Source organism: Eurosta solidaginis, chromosome 5, assembly GCF_040869045.1.
Source record: "Eurosta solidaginis isolate ZX-2024a chromosome 5, ASM4086904v1, whole genome shotgun sequence".
Lineage (NCBI taxonomy): Eukaryota > Metazoa > Arthropoda > Insecta > Diptera > Tephritidae > Eurosta > Eurosta solidaginis.
In genome coordinates this window covers 151,544,247-151,566,319 of record NC_090323.1, presented here as the reverse complement: position 1 = coordinate 151,566,319, position 22,073 = coordinate 151,544,247, and the positions used below count along the sequence as shown (strand labels likewise).

Below are 22,073 nucleotides of genomic sequence, written 5' to 3'. Positions count from 1 at the left end.
ACCCTTATCTCCTGTGCCTCCAGCTGCGAGGATATGCGGGCCTCCTGTGCTTTCAACTGCTCAGCCAACTGAGATGTCATATATGTCTTTTGCTCTTCCAGTTGGGATGCCATATATGTTTTCTGTTCTTCCAGTTGAGCTTCCATCTTGGATGTTATCTGTGTCGACATTTCTGAAATACGTGTTTCTTGTGCTTCAATTTTCGATGTTACTGTCGACGTTTGTGCAGATATTGCAGCCAATATCACGTTCAAGTCTGTGCTGGTAACTGTCTGTGATGTTTCATTTTTCTCTTAAATTTTTGTTGTCTCCTCGCCATCAAGAGGAAAGACATACTCTTCCACATTAATTCCTTCTGCTTCCATTGCCTCTCGTGGTCGTGCATGAAGTTCGAGTTTAATGCCGGTTGTATTCAATCAACGGCGCTCCAACTCCGTCTTCAGTTGCTGGATCTTCAATTCACTGAACTTTGCCATGTCCTTGTTGTCTTCTGGAATTTACTCAACAATTCCTCTTCTGACACCAATTGTAACAAATTTTACTGCAACTCCCCTTATTTGCAATCTTCTGCCAACATTCGTATCGCTGAGCTGTTGAATAAATAACTCCAATATTGAATAATGGAAAAATGGCCTTTATTAAAGTACTTCACAATAACCCTTATACTTTGCAACGAATAGCTTGCTTAATAACCAAACTGATTGATAGCTCAAATGAAACTGACTTCTCGCCTCCACTGTTGTCGCCCTTTTATACTGTCCGACCTCCTTGTTGCATATTTCTAGGCTTTTCTAATTCCAGAACTTACTAGTTAGTTATAAATTTCTCAGCTACAAGTACAGATGTATAATTTTTATAGCTTCTCTCATACTCCATGCGCTTGTATGTGTGAGCGACACTTCCACAATCACAATTGCATACCTTTAGGATCATTTCAGATAAGATATCTGCATGTGCTTGTGTGTTGCTTCTCCGCCGCGTGCACGCGTATGTGTAGACATAATGATTGAATTATTGATGTGAATTCACGTCACTGCTTAGCATCGGCCTAGAGATGGCAGTACCCCTTAGTGTTGCTAATATTCGTAACAATATATAGATTTACACCTCTGTCTATTGGTTAAGTACTTGATATATTTCATTATAATTTTGTTTTTGTTGTACTATAAAAGATGTTAAATCTCATTGTACTATTTTTTTATTTAAATAAATGAATTAAATGAATGAATGAATGAAAGGCCGAATGGGAGCGAAGAAGAACGGCGCGAAGGATGAGAGATAGAAGAAGAGGCAAAGCAGAAAAGAAGGATAAAAATGATAAAAAGGAAGCCGCATATTATTTTACAATTATCTCTACATTAGGCTAAATCACCGCTAAGCAAGGAAGAACTCGCTAGTATTATTTCACTCCAGAGGTAACTTCTATTGGCCCAAAAAGACCTAAATACAACATCATGCATTTCAAAAAGCTCCAAAAACCCATTAAAAAATAGTCGTATAGTTCATGAGATTGAGAGCTTATTAGGCAAATGCTTCGAAATACGAATGTTCTGTATTTCCTGACTGAAAAATTTCCCAACAGTTTCGTTAAACGAGGTACTGTAACAATATTCGCTTCGTTTAGCTTGGTGAGTATCCATGGAAGCCCGTAATATATTTGATCAATAAAAAATCATTGAAGATACAAAATATTGTGCTAGTTTATGACCCTAAATTTCAACTAATTTTAAATAAATATAAGTAATAAAATATAATAACTACAAAAATGGAGGTAATGGAAGAAGGAAATTTAATGGACAGAGTGCCAGTTCTGTTGCAGCGCGATTTACAGTTTTATCAGGTATTATTCGATGAAAACTAATAATCGAAAAATTCTGCTATTTTATGGGCCAAATGTATAAATCAAAAATAATGAAGAGATCTTGTATGAAGTATGCAGGATACATTTAGGTTTTGGCCTCAGGCACAGACCGCACGACAAGCCCAAAAAGCTGCATCAATATACTTTTAAAACCAATTAAATTTTTTCAATTAATTTACAAATATTTCAATGAAGGAACATCAAGGTGTCCTGCAAGAACGCATTTGCCTTGGAGTGGTTGGTGGCAAGCTGGACTTCCCGCGATATGCATCTTTTGCTGCGATAAAAATAGTTTTGTGGTGAGTAATATTAGATTGGGATGATTTCTCAGGAGCACCAGTTTTAAATTTTCCTACGTAAATAGGTGGGAAGATGAATATTATGCATCCTATCAAAAACATTCTGGCCTTTTACATTCCGAAATGGATTTATTGACACATGATCCGGTAATTTTGTTTATGTGAATAAAATCATAAATTGCATATTAGGGTATGCTAAAAAGAAGAAAGAAAATATGTTTGTCATAGAATTAGCTCTATGTATAATTTGCAGCGTCTGTCTGTGCGGAAATTTACTGATACTTGACATTTAGACCAAATGGTATCATGCCGTAGATGGGACCACTTCAAGAAGGATTTAGTTAATAAGCAACAGAGTCTACGCCCATCCTAGCGAGATGAGCTTCTATTGAACAATGTCCAGTACGAACCATCACCATGGATATGAGCCCAGATTCATTTGAGATAAAAAATATATTAGTTCGTCATTTATCATAGCTTGACACACACTAATAAGTAAACTGAAGCGTATATTATGATCTGTTCACTCGCACTCCGACTCTCTTACTTGCTAAATTAAGATATTTATATTTTTGGCCTCCCCTAATGTTTTTACAAGTTCTACTTTTTTATGTATGTACTACCTTAAGCCACATACTTTCAGGGTACAGTTGTTGTTAAAACTTCAGATCCTGAAAAATTTGTTAATCTCGTTACACGCTCTGCTGATATGCTCTTGGAACATTTGCATATTCTCTCTCAAGAATCTTTGGATCATGCCGACTTATCTGTATTGACAGCCACCATTGGCGCAGCAGCTTTAATCAAAAATTGTTTAAATATTTATATGCAAGCAGCCAATGTGAAAGTTTATCGTCCAAAAGGCAATGAAAAGGGTGGAGCATTGAGGCTATCCTACAAACAATATTTTCAAATGGCTGAAGCGTTAGCCGAAAGGTTACTTGACTTACATTGTAGGCTGCTGTTGCTTTATATCGTACAAGATGCCGATTGTTTGCATTGGGAAAATAGTCAACCATTTTTTGAATCGGAGCGTGGCTCTTATACCGTACAAATGTGGTGGCATTATATTCAGGGGATTAAAGATGATCTATGGAATTCGGTGCCACCAAAAATGGCTCAACGTATTTTTGCTGGAATTTTGAATGAGACGCTGAGTGTGCTGACGGCGCGATACTCCTTAATTTTGACAAGCGTTGAAAGAGCTCAATTACATTTGGCTGATATCTCGAATATTCTTTTTTGTGCTGCTGAGCTATTGTCTTTTATATGTGAGAGTGGAGAAGCTTATATTGGTGAGTCGGAGAGGGGGTGAGTTTACTACGTTTAAATAGTTGAAAATAATATTTTTTTCTTTTTTTATTAAATTAGGTCTGCAGCTTCCAAATCAAAGTGCTATAATACGCGATGTGCACGCCAAGTGTCGTGAGCTGTTTTACTGTCTTCTTTTACGAGGTGCACCATTGGGAGTGTTGTCAAAGGTTAGTTGAAATGTCTGTATTCATAGTCTTGCAAGTTTTTCAATAGGAGCAGTTTTACGGAGAGCTAACAGCCATAAACGCTTACTTCAGGTTTACCAAAAGATATGTTCAGAAGGAAAAGAAGGATTTTGCTTATCTATCGAATCAACCAAAGCATTATCAAGAAAGAGGAAAGGCAGCAATCTCCAGGGAAACAGATAAGCTGCTTGTAAAAACGCACTTTCCAGATGGAGTATTGTCCTCCTCTTTGGGTGGAAATAAACGAATAATGCGAAATAAGGTTGAATCGAAAATAATAATTTTTTACCATACAAATCCTCAAATCCGGATGGAATATTTCTTGAAAGACTAATGATCGCTCACATGTATATCTTGGCCACTGTCCAACAGAGACTGCGCTGCATGCTGTGGTCTACAAGGTCGTCGTCGTCCCTTTTACCCGACTAAGTGAAAATTGCAAGCTTTAACCTATCTGCTCTGAAAGTTCAAGACCTAAATCTCTCCGATAGTGTTAAGCATGGAAAAGAGGCAAACGAGATTACGCTGTCATGCACGTCTGCTAAATAATTCAAAGCAAAATGTAGTCTGATCCATCTATTTATCAAGGAAGTGGTATCTCAAGGTGCCCTAAGGCATCGGAAGTTGGACTTCTGGTAAAAGCGTTCACACGGGCACGGCCATATCTTGCCGCAATGTATGTAAACGTTTCACAACAAAAATGGACGACATAGGAATGTTCTTTGACAGTGAGATGGCTAGGGGAGTACGTATCCGTAATTTTCGATTTCGCTTTATTGGTTGTAAAGAGTACCGCTAGCCTACTATCCAGGCGGCTCTTTGAGCTCTTGGATCATCCACGTTAATATTAAGTCAAGTTAGTCAGGGTAGATATGTATATGGGTATATGTATGGTCTTGGTATGTATATGGTCTTGGATTTAGCTGCCGGGGAATCATACGATGTCCGAAGTTAACAAAGCATTAACTGCTAAGTTCGAATCACTAAACTGTTGAATAAATAACTCCAATATTGAATAATGGAAAATGGCCTTTATTAAAGTACTTCACAATAACACTTATACTTTGCAACTAGCTTGCTTAATAACCAAACTGACTGATAGCTTAATGAAACTCTACTATTGCCCGACATATTGCGTGCTTAATCAAAAACTGATTATAGCGCCTCTACCGCTGGTGCTTTTATACTCTGTGATTTCCTATTGGCATCTTCTAGGAGCTTCCAGAATTTACTTAGTTACCGCCATATAATTATAACTACAGATGCACGTATATAGCTTCTCATATGTGTGTATTTGTGAGCGACGCTTCCACAATTACAATTGCATACTTTTGAGAGCATTTCCGATAAGATATCTGCATGTGTTTGTGCATCTCTTCTCTGCTGCGATCTAGAGCGGCCATCAATGCTTCATAACAGTTCCGTTCGCCCTCTGGAATGGTTTGTAAAATCTCAGCTGCAGGCCCTTTCAATGCCAAGAACAGTGCAGCAACTTTATCTTCCGCATTCCAGTTGTCCACTGCTGCGGTCTTCTCAAACTGTAGCTTAAAGGCCTGGAAAGAAACAGAACCGTTAAAGGATGGTGTTTTTACCTTTGGATTGCTTGCTGAAACAGCTGGGCGATTTAGTTGCAGCTCCTGTATACGACCTCTCAATGTTTCAATCTCAGCATCGATTTTAACCTGGAGTTGTACAATTTTTGTATCTTGTGCCTCCAGCTTCGATGATACCCTTATCTCCTGCGCCTCCAGCTGCGAGGATATGCGAGCCTCTTGTGCTTTCAACTGTTCAGCCAACTGAGATGTCATATATGTCTTCTGTTCTTCCAGTTGAGATGACATTTGCGACATTTCTGAAATGCGTGTTTCTTGTGCTTCAATCTTCGATGTTATGCGTGTCTCCTGCGATTCCAGTTGAGATGCAATACTTGTCTTCTGTTCATCCAGTTGAGATGACATGTTGGTGGATATTTGTGATGACATTTCGGACATTTGTGCCGATATTGCAGCCAATATCATGTTCAGGTCTGTGTTCGCCATTGTCTGCGGTGTTTATTCCATTTTTGTTGCTTCCTCGCCATCAAGATGAAAATCATACTCTTCCACATCAATTCCTTCTAATTCCATTGCCTGTCGTAGTCGTTCCTGAAGTTCTCGTTTAATGCCGGTTGTATTCAAACTACGGCTCTCCAACTCCTTCTTCAGTTGCTGGATCTTCAATTCACTTAACTTTGGCATGTCCAAGTTGTATTCTAAGTCTTCGGAGTTTATTCAACAATTCCTCTTCTGACACCAATTGTAACGAATTTACTGCAAATCCTCTTATTTGCAACCCTCTGCTAAGTTCGAATCACTAAACTGTTGAATAAATAACTCCAATATTGAATAATGGAAAAATGGCCTTTATTAAAGTATTTCACAATAACACTTATACTTTGCAACTAGCTTGCTTAATAACCAAACTGACTGTTAGCTTAAATGAAACTCTACTATTGCCCGACAGATTGCGTGCTTAATCACAAACTGATTATAGCGCCTCTACCGCTGGTGCTTTTATACTCTGTGATTTCCTCGTGGCATCTTCTAGGCGCTTCCAGAATTTATTTAGTTGCCGCCATATAATTATAACTACAGATGCACGTATATAGCTTGTCATATGCGTGTATTTGTGAGCGACACTTCAACAATTATAATTGCATACTTTTGGGAGCATCACCGATAAGATATCTGCATGTGTTTGTGCATCTCTTCTCTGCTGCGTGTACGTACATATGTGTAGACATAATGTTTTATTCGTTTATGTAGATACAAGTGACTGTCTGCTTTATTGTTGTTGTGACTTCATTTACTTAGCATCAGACTAGTGTCACTTAGTGTCACTCATGCTCGTCACAATACTATAAACAGGGCTAATACGCTCTGCCCATCGCTGCTTTGGAGAAGCATCCAAGCATCCAAGCTAAAAATAAGGGCGATAATTAAATTAATGAGTCCAAGAAAGTGGTTCGATCTACGGTAGCTAGTATAGTAAGGTGTATATATCGTCTAAGGCATCGTAATTGCCGCAACAGAATGAAGGTCCCTGAAAAACACTTTTTCGAGAGCCACCCAGAATTCAAGGATTTTAGGCCTGGGAGAACAGAGCATGTGAACGCACGTTTTACTCTGTTTTATCTTGATCCCACGGACCTTAAGATATTTTCCAACATAACAATCTATAGTATTAATATGGCCATTTTATTTTTTAAATATTTACTTACAGCTTTGTCGAAAAAATATTGAAAATATGGAAATGTTTTCGTCACGACAAGGTTTGCCATGTGCCTGGATTTTATTTGCGTCAACACATCTCTTCTCAACCGATAAAACTTTCCAGTGGGTTACTGAATTTGGAGACCTAAGTGCGCGAATTGCAATTTCATTGGAACTGAAAGTGATTTTGGCGTTTCCCGAGGCAGATTGGGCGTACTTATTGAAGGTAATATATTTGTATTCAAAATTTTAATGGGAAATGTTGCTAACTAACTACTAACCATTTGTTGTTCAACCCAACTCTAAACAATTTTTCTCAGAAAATGTTTCGCATTTTTTTAAGCTTTTGCATGAAGATGAGCAAAACTACCCGGGCTAATTGTTATGAATAAATTTTCGTATTATTTCTATGTAGGTGCTTTTAATGCGCAACGCTCAAGTGACTGGCATAATACTTCGCCACATTTTCTCACATTTACCTTCGCTCGAAAATTTCAAAAATGAAAGTTACACATTTCTCAGCGATTGCAGTGAAGGAAAAAAGTGTGAAGCATTTTTATGCCGTGGAGAGTGTTTGGATATGTCGGAACATATTAAAAACCACGCAGGTAAAAATCAATGTGAACAAATTGTCGACGTAAAGTTCTGTTTAGAAAACTTGTGGGCATCATCTATTATAACGCAAACTATTGACCTGAATGAATTACTGGAATACAAAATATTAAACGTCTCTTAACCAAAGATTTTGTTCTATTTCAACAAATAAGGTGTTTATGGTTTTTATAAATCTTTTCAGATCCCATTGGACAATCCAATTACCAAATCGCTCTATCGCTAACCTACATACTAGTGGCTGTGGGAAAAGCTGCAGATATCAAGTCTTGTCTCGTCAAAATATTAGACGAATGTGGTGCGGGATGGAGTGATTGTCTAGATAAACGACAGGTACATATATGTATGAATTTTTGACACATATGCCATAGAAAGTTAAGTCGAATACCCGATAGTAACTTAAGAGTCAGCTTTATTTGAAAAATGAATAACTATGCTTATACACAATTTAAGCTTATCATATCGGCGCTGCGCCAACTAAAATATTTATATGTTTATTTTTAAATAGTTTTTTAACTGCATATAAAATTTGTATTATTCGTTGTCTAAATTTCCATGTTTAAAATTTTTCGTTATATCGCTTAATTTGGAAGTAATCAAAGGTTGTTTGAAAATTCCTTTTTCTGTTTTTCTACTTAAAAACAAATAATTATTTTTATTGACAGAGCCACAATATACTATTTGCTTAGGAATATCTATCAGAGCAATTGTTATTCCTATTTTCGACCATTGTTTGGAATTGATCTAGACATTAGGACAACACTGCTACAACAACAACAACAACAACAACAACATTAGGACATCATATATAGAATTAATTGATCTCATTGATGATTCATTAACATTTATCATTTGGGCATGATTTTAACATAAAAATAAAACAAATACCTGGTGAAATTTAGCTCCATTGAGATTTATTCTTACAATCTGGTGGGACAGGATCTATGTATATTTTTACGAATTTGCTGCAAATCCTCTTATTTGCAATCCTCTGCTAAGTTCGAATCACTAAACTGTTGAATAAATAACTTCAATTTGTAATAATGCAAAATTGCCTTTATTAAAGTACTTCACAATAACAAACTGTGCAACGAATAGCTTGCTTAATAACCACACTGATTGATAGCTCAATGAAACTCTACTATTCAAAATAATACTGCTATTGCTCGCTAGATATCGTCTTAATCAAACTGCTTGACAACTCAAATCAAACTCTACTATTGGGCGCCAGACCGCATGCTTAATCAAACTTATTGATAGCTCAACTCAAACTGAATTACTTCTTACTCGCTTGCGCCACTTTTATTGTTTACGCTGCATACATCTAGGCTCTTCTATTTCCAGAACTTACCAACTATTTCGTGTGTTTATAGTTCTCATATAGTTTCTACTTGTTTACAATTGTCTACTTTTCAGCGTCTCCCAGATGTATGTGTTAGTGCATTGACTCTCCGCTGCTGGTATACGTACATGGTACATATATGGAGACGCAGTTATTGTTTCGTTTATGTAGATACATAATGATTGAATTATTGATGTGCATTCACGTCACTGCTTAGCATCGGTTTGGAGACGATAGCATCGCTCAGTGCTGCTAACACTCGTTACACTGCCCTCCATCTAAGTCTGATCGTCCCGATCAGACAAATCTCCAGATCTAAACGCCGCTAGCATCTCCACATGTACCACTCTTCTAATCCGTGGTTTCCCAGTGGTTTGAATGCGGTAGATGGTATCACTGATCTTCTTCACAACTTTGTACGGGCCTTCCCAACTGCACCGAAATTTGGCTGGAACACCTTTCCGCCGGTGAGGGTTGTTTAACAGTACCAAATCTCCCGCCAAGAAACCTTCCGAATTAAAGTTCTTGTCATGCCAGTGTTTCATCTTACTACTCATTACCCTGGGCCGTTCCTTCACACTCTGTTGTTTGGTCAATGAACCACTTCGTAGAGCTTGCGCTGGACGGGTTTGCTTTGCATAATCGGTATCGTTCCCACATTTCACAACAGTAGTGCGCTCCTGCTTGAAACTACCCTCGCATTCTTTTTTCGTTTTAGTACGTCCGTTAGGGCTTTTCAATGCCAGTGTTTCTCTCACAGGTACCTTCGGTTTTGATTTCTTTGGCCCATATGTTCCATTAACCTTTACCTTTGAATTTCGTCGTCGTCGAGTCTTATCCACCAGGACCCGATTACTGCTGAACCCTTTTTCCAAACTAAAGCTAAGTGGCACATCTTGGTTCTCATAACGCATCACCCTTCTCTGCATATCGATCTTGATGTCATGGTCAACCAAGAAATCCACTCCCAATATAACTTCATCAACAATCTCCGCCACAACAAATTTGTGTAGAACCATGACCTTCCCAATCAATACTTCACATATCACTTCTCCCTGAACTTGGTTATACTCGCCAGTGACCGTACGCAACTTTGCTCCAGGTAACGGTTTTACTCTTTTTACGGGTATTCAATAGCTGGATCTAGCTCTCTACCTCTTACTCGCTCTTGCTCATCTCCTCCAGCTTTGCGTTTACGGCCAACAACATTGTTGGAACTATTAAGACCAAGATCGCAATGACGTGCTATGTGACCTGGGTTGCCGCACTTGAAACATTTAATAACTCCGGCGGTCTTCTGTTGAGATCCCTTCAGTGCTTCCAAAATTGTGTCTACCCACTCTGGCCTTTTACCTTCCACACGGCGTGCTTTGAAAACTGGCTTACACAGAAGTGACGCTGTTTCCTGAATCAGAGCTTGTGACACCGTTTCTGCAAATGTTGGCTTTGGGTTTGCGTATGTAGCTCGCTTTGTTTCGGCGTCCCGTATGCCATTTATAAAGCTCTGAATTTTTACCCTTTCAGTGTATTCCACGGGTGTATCCGCATTTGCAAGATGAGCCAATCTTTCAATGTCAGAAGCAAACTCCTGCAAAGTCTCGTTAGCTTTTTGGTAGCGGCTTTGCAATTCTATTTGAAATATCTGTTTCCTGTGTTCGCTTCCGTATCGCCGTTCTACAGCAGCCATCAATGCGTCATAACTGTTCCGTTCGTACTCTGGAATAGTCTGTAAGATTTCGGCAGCTGGTCCTTTCAATGCTACGAAGAGTGCGGCAACTTTATCTTCCACATTCCAGTTGTTCACTGCTGCGGTCTTCTCAAACTGTAGCCTAAAGACCTGGAAAGGAACAGAACCGTCAAAGGATGGTGTTTTTACCTTTGGATTACTCGTTGAAACTGCTGGGCGATTTAGTTGCAACTGCTCGATACGTCCCCTCAAAGCATCCACCTCGGCCTCGATTTTTGCTTCAAACTGTAAAATTTTTGTATCTTGCGCCTCCAACTTCGAGGAAATACGTTCTTCTTGCTCTTCCAGTTGAGCAGAGATCTGTGATGATATCTGTGCTGAAATTTGCGCCGACATTTCGGATATCCGTGCCTCTTGTGCTTCAATCTTCGCTGTTATACGGTTCTCCTGCGATTCCAGCTGAGACGACATCTTTGATGTTATACCTGTCTCTTGGGATTCCATCTGTGATGACAGTTGAGATGTTATTTCTGTCTTTTGCGATTCCAGTTGGGATGCCAATTGTGACGACATGTTGGTAGATATTTGTGATGACATTTCGGACATTTGTGCCGATATTGCAGCCAACATCATGTTTAGGTCTGTGTTCGCCATTGTCTGCGGTGTTTCATTTTTCTCTTCAATTTTTGCTGTTGTCTTGTCCTCATCAGGATAAAAGACATACATACTCGTCCACATCAATTCCTTCTGCTTCCATTGCCTCTCGTAGCCGTGCCTGAAGTTCGAGTTTAACGCCGCTTGTATTCAATCCACGGCTCTCCAACTCCTTCTTTAGTTGCTGGATCTTCAATTCACTGAACTTTGCCATGTCCTTGTTGTCCTCTGGAATTTATTCAACAATTCCTCTTCTGACACCAATTGTAACGAATTTGCTTGCAAATCCTCTTATTTGCAATCCCCTGCTAAGTTCGAATCACTAAACTGTTGAATAAATAACTCCAATTTGTAATAATGCAAAATGGCCTTTATTAAAGTACTTCACAATAACAAATTGTGCAATGAATAGCTTGCTTAATAACCACACTGATTGATAGCTCAATGAAACTCTACTATTCAAAATAATACTGCTATTGCTCGCTAGATATCGTCTTAATCAAACTGCTTGACAACTCAAATCAAACTCTACTATTGGGCGCCAGACCGCGTGCTTAATCAAACTTGTTGATAGCTCAACTCAAACTGAATTACTTCTTACTCGCTTGCGCCACTGCTGAGGAGCGACAACGCTTAGAATAACTAGTTTAAAATACTTTTTCATACTGTTACGAATATTAGCAAAACTGAGGAGTGCTGCCATCTCCAGGCCGATGCTAAGCAGTGACGTGAATTCACATCAATAATTCAATCATTATGTATCTACATAAACGAATCAATAATTGCGTCTACACATATGTACACATTCCGACGAGCAACATTTACATACAAGGCAGCGAGAGATGAGATGTCACACACAGATGAATTTACTTATACGCTTATGTGTGTGCGGGAGACTGTAAACTACCAACACATGCATATATCCTATCTGAGTTGTCACAAGAGAGAGCAATAATTTGTGCACGTAGTTGTGGCTGGCGATTTTGTAGCCGAAACAACTAGTAACTTCTGGAAATCGAAGAGCCTAGAAGTATGCAGCGTAAACTATAAAAGCGGTGCAGGCGAGTAAGAAGTAATTCAGTTTGATTTGAGTTGTCAAGCAGTTGCGATTAAGACGATATCTAGCGAGCAATAGCAGTATTATTTTGAATAGTAGAGTTTCATTGAGCTATCAATCAGTGTGGTTATTAAGCAAGCTATTCGTTGCACAGTTTGAGTGTATTGTGAAGTACTTTAATAAAGGCCATTTTGCATTATTACAAATTGGAGTTATTTATTCAACAGTTTAGTGATTCGAACTTAGCAAAGGATTGCAAATAAGAGGATTGCAAGCAAATTCGTTACAATTGGTGTCAGAAGAGGAATTGTTGAATAAATTCCGGAGGACAACAAGGACATGGCAAAGTTCAGTGAATTGAAGATCCAGCAACTAAAGAAGGAGTTGGAGAGCCGTGGATTGAATACAAGCGGCGTTAAACTTGAACTTCAGGCACGGCTACGAGAGGCAATGGAAGCGGAAGGAATTGATGTGGAAGAGTATGACTTTCATCTTGATGGCGAGGAAGTAACAAAAATTGAAGAGAAAAACGAAACATCGCAGACGGTTACCAGCACAGACTTGAACATGATATTGGCTGCAATATCTGCACAAACATCGACTGTAGCATCAATGTCGTCACAAATGTCATCACAACTGGAAGAGCAGAAGACATATATGGCATCACAACTGGAAGAACAAAAAACGTATATGTCATCTCAACTGGAAGAACAGAAAATGTATATGTCATCTCAACTGGAATCGCAGGAGAACCGTATAACATCGAAGATTGAAGCACAAGAGGCACGAATATCCGAAATGTCGGCACAAATATCAGCGCAGATCTCTGCTCAACTGGAAGAGCAAGAAGGACGTATTTCCTCGAAGTTGGAGGCGCAAGATACAAAAATTTTACAGTTTGAAGAAAAAATCGAGGCCGAGGTGGATGCTTTGAGAGGACGTATCGAGCAGTTGCAACTAAATCGCCCAGCAGTTTCAAGGAGTAATCCAAAAGTAAAAACACCTTCCTTTGACGGTTCTGTTCCTTTTCAGGTCTTTAAGCTACAGTTTGAGAAGACCGCAGCAGTGAACCAATGGAATGCTGAAGATAAAGTTGCAGCTCTGTTCGTGGCACTGAAAGGGCCTGCCGCGGAAATCTTACAGACTATCCCAGAGTATGAGCGGAACCACTACGAAACATTGATGAGCGCTTTAGAGAGACGTTACGGAAGCGAGCATAGGAAACAGATATTCCAAATTGAGTTGCAAAACCGCTACCAAAAAGCAAATGAGACATTGCAGGAGTTTGCTTCAGATATTGAAAGATTGGCTCATCTTGCAAATGCAGACGCACCCGTGGAATACACTGAAAGGGTAAAAATCCAGAGCTTCATAAATGGCATACGAGACGTGGAAACGAAGCGAGCTACATACGCGAACCCAAAACTGACATTTGCTGAAACGGTATCGCATGCTCTGATTCAGGAAACAGCGTCGCTTCTGTGTAAGCCAGTTTTCAAAGCACGCCGTGTGGAAGTAGAAAGGCCAGAATGGGTAGAAACAATTTTGGAAGCACTGAAGGGATCTCAACGGAAGAATGCCGGAGTTATTAAATGTCTCAAGTGCGGCAACCCAGGTCACATTGCACGTCATTGCGATCTTGGTCCTAATAGTTCCAACAATGTGGGTGGCCATAAACGCAAAGCTGGAGGAGATGAACAAGAGCGAGTAAGAGGTAGAGAGCTAGACCGGGCTATTGAATGTCCTGTGATATCTGTGTCGCAAATTGGAAGGAAATCAAGCAGTCTTACCGTCAGAGGGAATGTGGATGGCAAAGAACGAATACTGACTGTAGATACGGGCGCATCTCATTCCTTGATCCGATCTGACTTGGTCAACAGGAGAGTAAAACCGTTACCTGGAGCGAGGTTGCGTACGGTCACAGGCGAATATAACCAAGTCCAGGGAGAAGTAATATGTGAAGTCCTAATTGGGAAGGTCATGGTTCTACACAAATTCGTTGTGGCGGAGATCGTTGATGAAGTTATATTGGGAGTGGATTTCTTGGCTGACCATGACATCAAGATCGATATGCAGAGAAGGGTGATGCATTATGAGAACCAAGATGTGCCACTTAACTTCAGTTTGGAAAAAGGGTTCAGCAGTAAGCGAGTGCTGGTGGAGGAGATTCGACAGAGACCACGAAAGTCAAAGAAAGTAGATCGAGCAAAGGTTGATGGATCGAATGTGCCAAATAAAGCGAAATTAAAAGTACCTGCGAGGAAAAGACCGGCATCAACAAACCCTAATGGACGCACTAAAATGACTGAAAGAATTTTTCAGAAAGAATGCAAGGATGGTTTCAAGCCAGCGCGCACTTTTGTTGGGAAACGTCGCAACGATACTGAGTATGTGAAGCAAATCCGTCCAGCGCAAGCTCTACGAAGTGGTTCATTGACCAAACAACAGAGTGTGAAGGAACGGCCCAGGGTAATGAGTAGTAAGATGAAACACAGGTACGACAGGGAAAATAATTCGGAAGGTTTCCGGAATGGAGATTTGGTACTGTTAAACAACCCTCACCCGCGGAAAGGTGTTCCAGCCCAATTTCGGTGCAGTTGGGAAGGCCCGTACAAAGTTGTGAAGAAGATCAGTGATACCATCTACCGCATACAAACCACTGGGAAACCACGGATTAGAAGCGTGGTACATTTGGAGATGCTAGCGGCGTTTAGATTGAGAGATTTGTCTGATCGGGACGATCAGACTTAGGTGGAGGGCAGTGTTACGAATATTAGCAAAACTGAGGAGTGCTGCCATCTCCAGGCCGATGCTAAGCAGTGACGTGAATTCACATCAATAATTCAATCATTATGTATCTACATAAACGAATCAATAATTGCGTCTACACATATGTACACATTCCGACGAGCAACATTTACATACAAGGCAGCGAGAGATGAGATGTCACACACAGATGAATTTACTTATACGCTTATGTGTGTGCGGGAGACTGTAAACTACCAACACATGCATATATCCTATCTGAGTTGTCACAAGAGAGAGCAATAATTTGTGCACGTAGTTGTGGCTGGCGATTTTGTAGCCGAAACAACTAGTAACTTCTGGAAATCGAAGAGCCTAGAAGTATGCAGCGTAAACTATAAAAGCGGTGCAGGCGAGTAAGAAGTAATTCAGTTTGATTTGAGTTGTCAAGCAGTTGCGATTAAGACGATATCTAGCGAGCAATAGCAGTATTATTTTGAATAGTAGAGTTTCATTGAGCTATCAATCAGTGTGGTTATTAAGCAAGCTATTCGTTGCACAGTTTGAGTGTATTGTGAAGTACTTTAATAAAGGCCATTTTGCATTATTACAAATTGGAGTTATTTATTCAACAGTTTAGTGATTCGAACTTAGCAGAGGATTGCAAATAAGAGGATTTGCAAGCAAATTCGTTACAATTGGTGTCAGAAGAGGAATTGTTGAATAAATTCCGGAGGACAACAAGGACATGGCAAAGTTCAGTGAATTGAAGATCCAGCAACTAAAGAAGGAGTTGGAGAGCCGTGGATTGAACACAAGCGGCGTTAAACTTGAACTTCAGGCACGGCTACGAGAGGCAATGGAAGCGGAAGGAATTGATGTGGAAGAGTATGACTTTCATCTTGATGGCGAGGAAGTAACAAAAATTGAAGAGAAAAACGAAACATCGCAGACGGTTACCAGCACAGACTTGAACATGATATTGGCTGCAATATCTGCACAAACATCGACTGTAGCATCAATGTCGTCACAAATGTCATCACAACTGGAAGAGCAGAAGACATATATGGCATCACAACTGGAAGAACAAAAAACGTATATGTCATCTCAACTGGAAGAACAGAAAATGTATATGTCATCTCAACTGGAATCGCAGGAGAACCGTATACCATCGAAGATTGAAGCACAAGAGGCACGAATATCCGAAATGTCGGCACAAATATCAGCGCAGATCTCTGCTCAACTGGAAGAGCAAGAAGGACGTATTTCCTCGAAGTTGGAGGCGCAAGATACAAAAATTTTACAGTTTGAAGAAAAAATCGAGGCCGAGGTGGATGCTTTGAGAGGACGTATCGAGCAGTTGCAACTAAATCGCCCAGCAGTTTCAACGAGTAATCCAAAAGTAAAAACACCTTCCTTTGACGGTGTTGTTCCTTTTCAGGTCTTTAAGCTACAGTTTGAGAAGACCGCAGCAGTGAACCAATGGAATGCTGAAGATAAAGTTGCAGCTCTGTTCGTGGCACTGAAAGGGCCTGCCGCGGAAATCTTACAGACTATCCCAGAGTATGAGCGGAACCACTACGAAACATTAATGAGCGCTTTAGAGAGACGTTACGGAAGCGAGCATAGGAAACAGATATTCCAAATTGAGTTGCAAAACCGCTACCAAAAAGCAAATGAGACATTGCAGGAGTTTGCTTCAGATATTGAAAGATTGGCTCATCTTGCAAATGCAGACGCACCCGTGGAATACACTGAAAGGGTAAAATTCCAGAGCTTCATAAATGGCATACGAGACGTGGAAACGAAGCGAGCTACATACGCGAACCCAAAACTGACATTTGCTGAAACGTTATCGCATGCTCTGATTCAGGAAACAGCGTCGCTTCTGTGTAAGCCAGTTTTCAAAGCACGCCGTGTGGAAGTAGAAAGGCCAGAATGGGTAGAAACAATTTTGGAAGCACTGAAGGGATCTCAACGGAAGAATGCCGGAGTTATTAAATGTCTCAAGTGCGGCAACCCAGGTCACATTGCACGTCATTGCGATCTTGGTCCTAATAGTTCCAACAATGTGGGTGGCCATAAACGCAAAGCTGGAGGAGATGAACAAGAGCGAGTAAGAGGTAGAGAGATAGACCGGGCTATTGAATGTCCTGTGATATCTGTGTCGCAAATTGGAAGGAAATCAAGCAGTCTTACCGTCAGAGGGAATGTGGATGGCAAAGAACGAATACTGACTGTAGATACGGGCGCATCTCATTCCTTGATCCGATCTGACTTGGTCAACAGGAGAGTAAAACCGTTACCTGGAGCGAGGTTGCGTACGGTCACAGGCGAATATAACCAAGTCCAGGGAGAAGTAATATGTGAAGTCCTAATTGGGAAGGTCATGGTTCTACACAAATTCGTTGTGGCGGAGATCGTTGATGAAGTTATATTGGGAGTGGATTTCTTGGCTGACCATGACATCAAGATCGATATGCAGAGAAGGGTGATGCATTATGAGAACCAAGATGAGCCACTTAACTTCAGTTTGGAAAAAGGGTTCAGCAGTAAGCGAGTGCTGGTGGAGGAGATTCGACAGAGACCACGAAAGTCAAGGAAAGTAGATCGAGCAAAGGTTGATGGATCGAATGTGCCAAATAAAGCGAAATTAAAAGTACCTGCGAGGAAAAGACCGGCATCAACAAACCCTAATGGACGCACTAAAATGACTGAACGAATTTTTCAGAAAGAATGCAAGGATGGTTTCAAGCCAGCGCGCACTTTTGTTGGGAAACGTCGCAACGATACTGAGTATGTGAAGCAAATCCGTCCAGCGCAAGCTCTACGAAGTGGTTCATTGACCAAACAACAGAGTGTGAAGGAACGGCCCAGGGTAATGAGTAGTAAGATGAAACACAGGTACGACAGGGAAAATAATTCGGAAGGTTTCCGGAATGGAGATTTGGTACTGTTAAACAACCCTCACCCGCGGAAAGGTGTTCCAGCCCAATTTCGGTGCAGTTGGGAAGGCCCGTACAAAGTTGTGAAGAAGATCAGTGATACCATCTACCGCATACAAACCACTAGGAAACCACGGATTAGAAGCGTGGTACATTTGGAGATGCTAGCGGCGTTTAGATTGAGAGATTTGTCTGATCGGGACGATCAGACTTAGGTGGAGGGCAGTGTTACGAATATTAGCAAAACTGAGGAGTGCTGCCATCTCCAGGCCGATGCTAAGCAGTGACGTGAATTCACATCAATAATTCAATCATTATGTATCTACATAAACGAATCAATAATTGCGTCTACACATATGTACACATTCCGACGAGCAACATTTACATACAAGGCAGCGAGAGATGAGATGTCACACACAGATGAATTTACTTATACGCTTATGTGTGTGCGGGAGACTGTAAACTACCAACACATGCATATATCCTATCTGAGTTGTCACAAGAGAGAGCAATAATTTGTGCACGTAGTTGTGGCTGGCGATTTTGTAGCCGAAACAACTAGTAACTTCTGGAAATCGAAGAGCCTAGAAGTATGCAGCGTAAACTATAAAAGCGGTGAAGGCGAGTAAGAAGTAATTCAGTTTGATTTGAGTTGTCAAGCAGTTGCGATTAAGACGATATCTAGCGAGCAATAGCAGTATTATTTTGAATAGTAGAGTTTCATTGAGCTATCAATCAGTGTGGTTATTAAGCAAGCTATTCGTTGCACAGTTTGAGTGTATTGTGAAGTACTTTAATAAAGGCCATTTTGCATTATTACAAATTGGAGTTATTTATTCAACAGTTTAGTGATTCGAACTTAGCAAAGGATTGCAAATAAGAGGATTTGCAAGCAAATTCGTTACAATACATTTTTGATGCTGGTTTGCTCGGGACTTGATCCCGGCGGTCGCCATGTTTTTAATTTACATGCTATAATTTTCTCATCGTATTTTCATGAAATCGAATAACTTTTTTTAAGGTTTGGAATCAAAGACGACCACCTTGGCTCGAAGCAATAATGCACTTTGTTTATCCAGTTCTTAATTGCATTGTGGATATGTTAGTCAACGCCGTGGAGGCAGGTGCCAGCATGTATCAAGCAATGTCATTGGCTTTAACATGCGTTTCCGAAATGTGGGATTGCATATCGGAAAGTCTTTATAAAGTGATAATTTTGATACAAGACATTATACCAGTTTCAACAAAACCTTTAGGTAGATTACAATGTAGATTAATCAAACTGTCAACTTCAATATTTTTGTATGTTTTAGCCGATTCTGTTCTAATTCAGATAGTTTTCGCTGCTTTATATACGGATTTGATAAGAAAAGCAAAAAATTACGAAAAAGGTAAGTCGATGGAAAACGTTTCATCATTTGGACAAGATAAAACGATTAAGAAAATAGACCGATATCGTGTCCCCAATATAAATTACATTTACTCTTCGCTTTGTTGTATTCCAACAAAATACATTTAACTGAAAATCCTCTTTTATTATTATAGAAAATAAAATAGAAAAAGCTTCGACTTGCTATTCAATATCGGAAGCTATATGCTGCATTGATGAAGATGACAAACATACCGATCAAATAGATTTGTTTCTAAAACAAACCAGAGATTCTATAGCAACTGAAACCAACACTCCGTTTGAGTTTAGTGGTGGAGCACGTAGTTGGGTAAGCACGTTAAGCACCGTTAAGATTGATGATTTGAATACAGCACATTCGGAACGTTTAATACAAAGTCCACCTACAAATTATGCCTCAGAATTAGATGTGGGTATAGCTGATTATATAGCTGATATATTAGTGAGCGATGTTCTCTCGAGCAATATTGGTAAACAAGCATTGAAGGTAATGAAATATGTTTGGAATAACTTGAATTTATATGAAATTTACATATTTTTCTTTGAAATACATAGACGAGTTATAGATATTTAAAAAATAATGCTGATTGGTTAATGGAAAAATTGGGTACAGGAGTTACAGTTAGTGGTCCTAATATGGGTCAAAACATCTATGAACCAAACAACTCGATATTATCAACAATGTTTTTAGTGGGAAGTCATACGTTTGACCAGGTATGTTTGTAAGTAGATTGGCACTTTTTTAGGCTCGTTGAATAACGATTTTTTTTCCGAGCGAAATAAAAAAACTGAAAAAATCATTGACATTTTAATAAAAAAGCTTAAAACTGTTACGATCCCTGCTCTAAACGGTACAAAAATTAAATAACACACCTTTTATGTAGATACCATAATCCGTTTTGAATTGGAAATGATTCCGAAATGGTCCGGAGAAGGTCCCGATAACAATGACCTAATTATCTCGAAATATTTCCGAAATTCTGCCGCATCAATCCGGAATTGATCGGAATACATTTCAAAATTTTTCTGAAATAATCCTAAAATATTCTTTCAATGATCCAGTAAAGGACTAAAATAATCCGAAATATACATACAAAAACCTTGAAATGATACCCAAATCGTCCGGAAATGATCGGCAAATTATTTAAATTTATCTGATCCCGAATAATTGATTTCGAAAACAATTGCAAAAATATGTCGAAAGAATCTCAAAATAGGTCCAAATGATCCAGACATTATGATTCAGAGATTGCCTCTAAATGGTCAGAAAACAACAAATTTACCACGAAATAGCCCCAAAATATTGCTTAAATATTTAAAAAAACGATCTGGAGATATTCACAACATGCTTCCGAGATGGTTCTGAAATGATTTCAATAAATTTCATACCATCACTAATTGCTCGGAAACACTATGCCTAAATGATTCAGATACACTACTAGTCACGCCGCTAAGCCACTAATCGATCGCGAAAGCAAATCCGAAATGGTCTCCAAATTATCCAAATTGATCCTCAAAACAGTCCCGAAATTATTCGGTGATAGGGTCAAAATTTTGCCAAATCGATTAAAAAGTATACTTTAAATGATACCAGTGATTTCAAAAGATTTTGGTAGATGTCACGAAGTGAACTCAAAAAGTTCTTTTATATAATCCCAAACTTACAGTGGAAGTCGGTCAAATAGACTAAGAGCTACAGCGACCAATACTCAATGTCTACACCTCAACCGAATCGCTTACAGAAATTGATTGGCAAAAGTGTTCGAAAATCTGTTCTGAGCAGCAAGAACTTCTATATTGTTGCGATTTGTTATAAAGATAATCCTCGGAACTTTCACTGCTTTTTCATTTGATATCTCTATCTTTTGATGACAATTAATATTATCTAATTTTCAGCTTTTAAGTGGCGTCCTTAGCATAGACTACATTACTTGGCTTCAAACACCTTTATCACTCAACACAGAACGCGCTTGGCTGCATTTATCACGTCGTTGCGATTTTCAGGAAGACTCCAAGCTTAGGATGCCTGAATTTACTATGGTCGCTGGCATAACACAAGTTATGAAAAAGGCTAAATACGCAAAGAAATTGTAAACATTTTGACAACTAAAAATTGCAATCATTAACAAAACAAGTAAGGAAGGTTAAGTTCGGGTGTAACCGAACATTACATACTCAGCTGAGAGCTATGGTGACAACATAAGGGAAAATAACCATGTAGGAAAACCGAGGGAAACCCTGGAATGTGTTTGTATGACATGTGTATCAAATGAAAGGCATTAAAGAGTATTTTATGAGGGAGTGGGCCATAGTTTTATAGGTGGACGCCATTTAGGGATATCGCCATAAAGGTGGATCAGGGTTGACTCTAGAATTTGTTTGTACGATATGGGTATCAAATGAAAGGTGTTAATGAGTATTTTAAAAGGGAGTGATCCTTAGTTCCATAGGTGAACGCCGTTTCGAGATATCTCCATAAAGGTGGACCAGGGGTGAACCTAGAATTTGTTTGTACAATATGGGTATCAAAAGAAAGGTGTTAATGAGTATTTTAAAAGGGAGTGATCCTTAGTTCCATAGGTGGACGCCGTTTCGAGATATCTCCATAAAGGTGGACCAGGGGTGAACCTAGAATTTGTTTGTACAATATGCGTATCAAAAGAAAGGTGTTAATGAGTATTTTAAAAGGGAGTGATCCTTAGTTCCATAGGTG

At 39.5% G+C, this 22,073-nt stretch overlaps 1 protein-coding gene across 1 annotated transcript in view; it reads left to right on the top strand.

The window, feature by feature from the left end:
* The window catches only part of LOC137254002 (uncharacterized), a 106,955-nt gene extending 85,127 nt beyond the window's left edge, over positions 1-21,828 (top strand). Inside the window, exons 2-13 of the mRNA XM_067791656.1 lie at positions 2,057-2,160; positions 2,226-2,307; positions 2,804-3,455; positions 3,532-3,641; positions 6,921-7,136; positions 7,326-7,518; positions 7,707-7,855; positions 18,974-19,208; positions 19,266-19,343; positions 19,498-19,847; positions 19,916-20,074; positions 21,257-21,828. Coding sequence (XP_067647757.1) covers positions 2,284-2,307; positions 2,804-3,455; positions 3,532-3,641; positions 6,921-7,136; positions 7,326-7,518; positions 7,707-7,855; positions 18,974-19,208; positions 19,266-19,343; positions 19,498-19,847; positions 19,916-20,074; positions 21,257-21,454 — 2,364 coding nt within the window. The 5' untranslated portion in view covers positions 2,057-2,160; positions 2,226-2,283 and the 3' untranslated portion in view covers positions 21,455-21,828. The remainder of the gene's footprint in view (positions 1-2,056; positions 2,161-2,225; positions 2,308-2,803; positions 3,456-3,531; positions 3,642-6,920; positions 7,137-7,325; positions 7,519-7,706; positions 7,856-18,973; positions 19,209-19,265; positions 19,344-19,497; positions 19,848-19,915; positions 20,075-21,256) is intronic.
* Positions 21,829-22,073: the final 245 nt, after the last annotated feature.